General features: G+C 41.8%; 1 protein-coding gene across 1 annotated transcript; it reads right to left on the bottom strand.

The window, feature by feature from the left end:
- Positions 1 to 550: 550 nt before the first annotated feature.
- On the bottom strand, positions 551 to 1340 carry LOC101285807 (peptidyl-prolyl cis-trans isomerase A-like). Its single transcript, XM_012536875.1, has 2 exons — positions 1226 to 1340; positions 551 to 885 (listed from the first exon to the last, which is right to left on the bottom strand). Exons 1-2 carry the CDS (start codon positions 1338 to 1340, stop codon positions 551 to 553), a joined length of 450 nt encoding a protein of 149 aa, XP_012392329.1.
- Between the last annotated feature and the right edge of the window lie 548 nt (positions 1341 to 1888).

The raw sequence follows: 1888 nt of genomic DNA, 5'->3' as shown, positions 1-1888 counted from the left end.
TCATTTCATTCCCTTCAATTCGATTTTCTCCCATTGTCTGTATTTTTTCCAATGGAATCTACATTTCTTGAGCTGAAGAGTTTAAAACACTGAAGTTATTTGTTAATGCCTCCATTTTCTGTGCCCCTCAACTGCAATTACTTTGTGAATTCTATAATTTTTTTTCTTAAACTCATTTCTCAGAGTTCTTTCTTTCCATTCTCATTGTTGTAATCAAAAAAAATTTTTTAACTATAGGCCAAGATTATTTCAATAATCCCCTAACTTGTCTTCAAGTTCCAGTTTCCCCCATTCCTACAGAAGGATTAAGATTTCTAGAATATTACTAACATCATGTGGTTCTAGAATGTGGCTCCCATTAATAATATTCAATAATTACAACATTAACCACTAATATATACTGAGTATTTGCTCTGTGCTGACTGCTACACTAAGTTCTTTTTTACATGGGTTAATTATTTTAATCCTCAGAAGAGTCCTGTAAATATTCTTGTACAACTGGAAGATTTTTTTTTTTCCTACAAGTCAAATTTATTAGATTTGTCCACAGTCAGCAACGGCGATATTCTTGCTGGTCTTTGCCATTCTTGGGCTGCAAGTACTCTATGACTCCCAAAATATTTATGTCCTCTCTCACCTTGCCAAAGACCGCATGCTTGCCATCCAACTGCTCAGTCTTGGCAGTGCAGATGAAAACCTGGCAATCGTTTGTGTTGGATCCAGCACTTGCCGTGGACAAGGTGCCAGGACTGGTATGACTCAGGATGAAAGTCTCATCAAATTTCTCCCCAGAGATGGACTTGCCACCTGTGCCATTATGGCGTGTGAAGTCATCACCCTGGCACATAAATCCCGGAATAATTCTGTGAAAACAGGAAGCTTGGGCTTCCCTGGTGGCGCAATGGTTGAGAATCTGCCTGCTAATGCAGGGGACACAGGCTCGAGCCCTTGGTCTGGGAAGATCCCACATGCCGCGGAGCAACGAGTCCCGTGAGCCACAACTACTGAGCCTGCGCGTCTGGAGCCTGTGCTCTGCAACAAGAGGCCACGACAGTGAGAGGCCCGCGCACCGCGATGAAGAGTGGCCCCTGCTTGCCACAAGTAGAGAAAGCCCTTGCACAGAAACGAAGACCCAACACAGCAAAAATAAAAATAAATAAATTAAAAGAAGGCTTAACATTTAAAAACAAAACAAAACAAACAAACAAAAACCAGGAAGCTTTACAACCAAATCCTTTCTCCCCAGTGCTCAGAGCACAGAAGTTTTCTGCTGTCTTTGGAAATTTGTCTGCAAACAGCTCATAGGAGATGTGGCCTGAGGGCCCACCATCCATGGCCATCAGCTCTGAGGTGGTGGTGTCTTCAAGGCCAGAAGAATTTTAGAACATTTAGGAAACTCCCAGATGACCCAGCTACTGGTGGTTCTGGAATGCAAACTCCACATGAAACCAGAAGTCTCGCTCTTAGTCTTTTCTTCCATGCTATCCAAATCCCTCAACATGACTTCCAAAATGCTCTGCAAATTGCCCCCACCCTTCTGATCCAATATCAGCCTTTGTTTCCCTCTACATTATCCTGAGGGTGGGTTCACTAATGCACCATACACACATCATGTTCATTGCAGGTTCTTTTGCCTTGACTTTTGCTCCTATATCTTTTTTCCTGTTGTCAGATCAAATTCTCTTTTTGAGTTAAGGTCTGGCTTCAGACCACAATGAAGTCTTCATGAATGCTACGGTACGCATGGATCTTTCTTTTCTCAGAGCCTCTAAGACCACTTACTGTCTGTACCATTACTTTCCTATTCAATCAGGAAGTACTTTGATTTATATTTAACTACTCTCTGTACAATTGCTATTTATTCACCCCAGAAAAAAAATACTGAGCC

This window comes from Orcinus orca, chromosome 4 (assembly GCF_937001465.1).
Source record: "Orcinus orca chromosome 4, mOrcOrc1.1, whole genome shotgun sequence".
NCBI classification, from domain to species: domain Eukaryota; kingdom Metazoa; phylum Chordata; class Mammalia; order Artiodactyla; family Delphinidae; genus Orcinus; species Orcinus orca.
Note: the sequence above shows the minus strand (reverse complement) of the source record. Positions and strands in the feature narration are given on the sequence as shown.

What these genes read in the sequence shown, in the direction of transcription:
- LOC101285807 (XM_012536875.1), bottom strand. Translation starts at nt 1,340, where the DNA reads ATGGCCATGGATGGTGGGCCCTCAGGCCACATCTCCTATGAGCTGTTT. An exon ending in TGGGGAGAAAGGATTTGGTT is followed by an intron (nt 886 to 1,225) that starts GTAAAGCTTCCT and finishes CCACCAGGGAAG; the next exon opens with CCCAAGCTTCCTGTTTTCAC.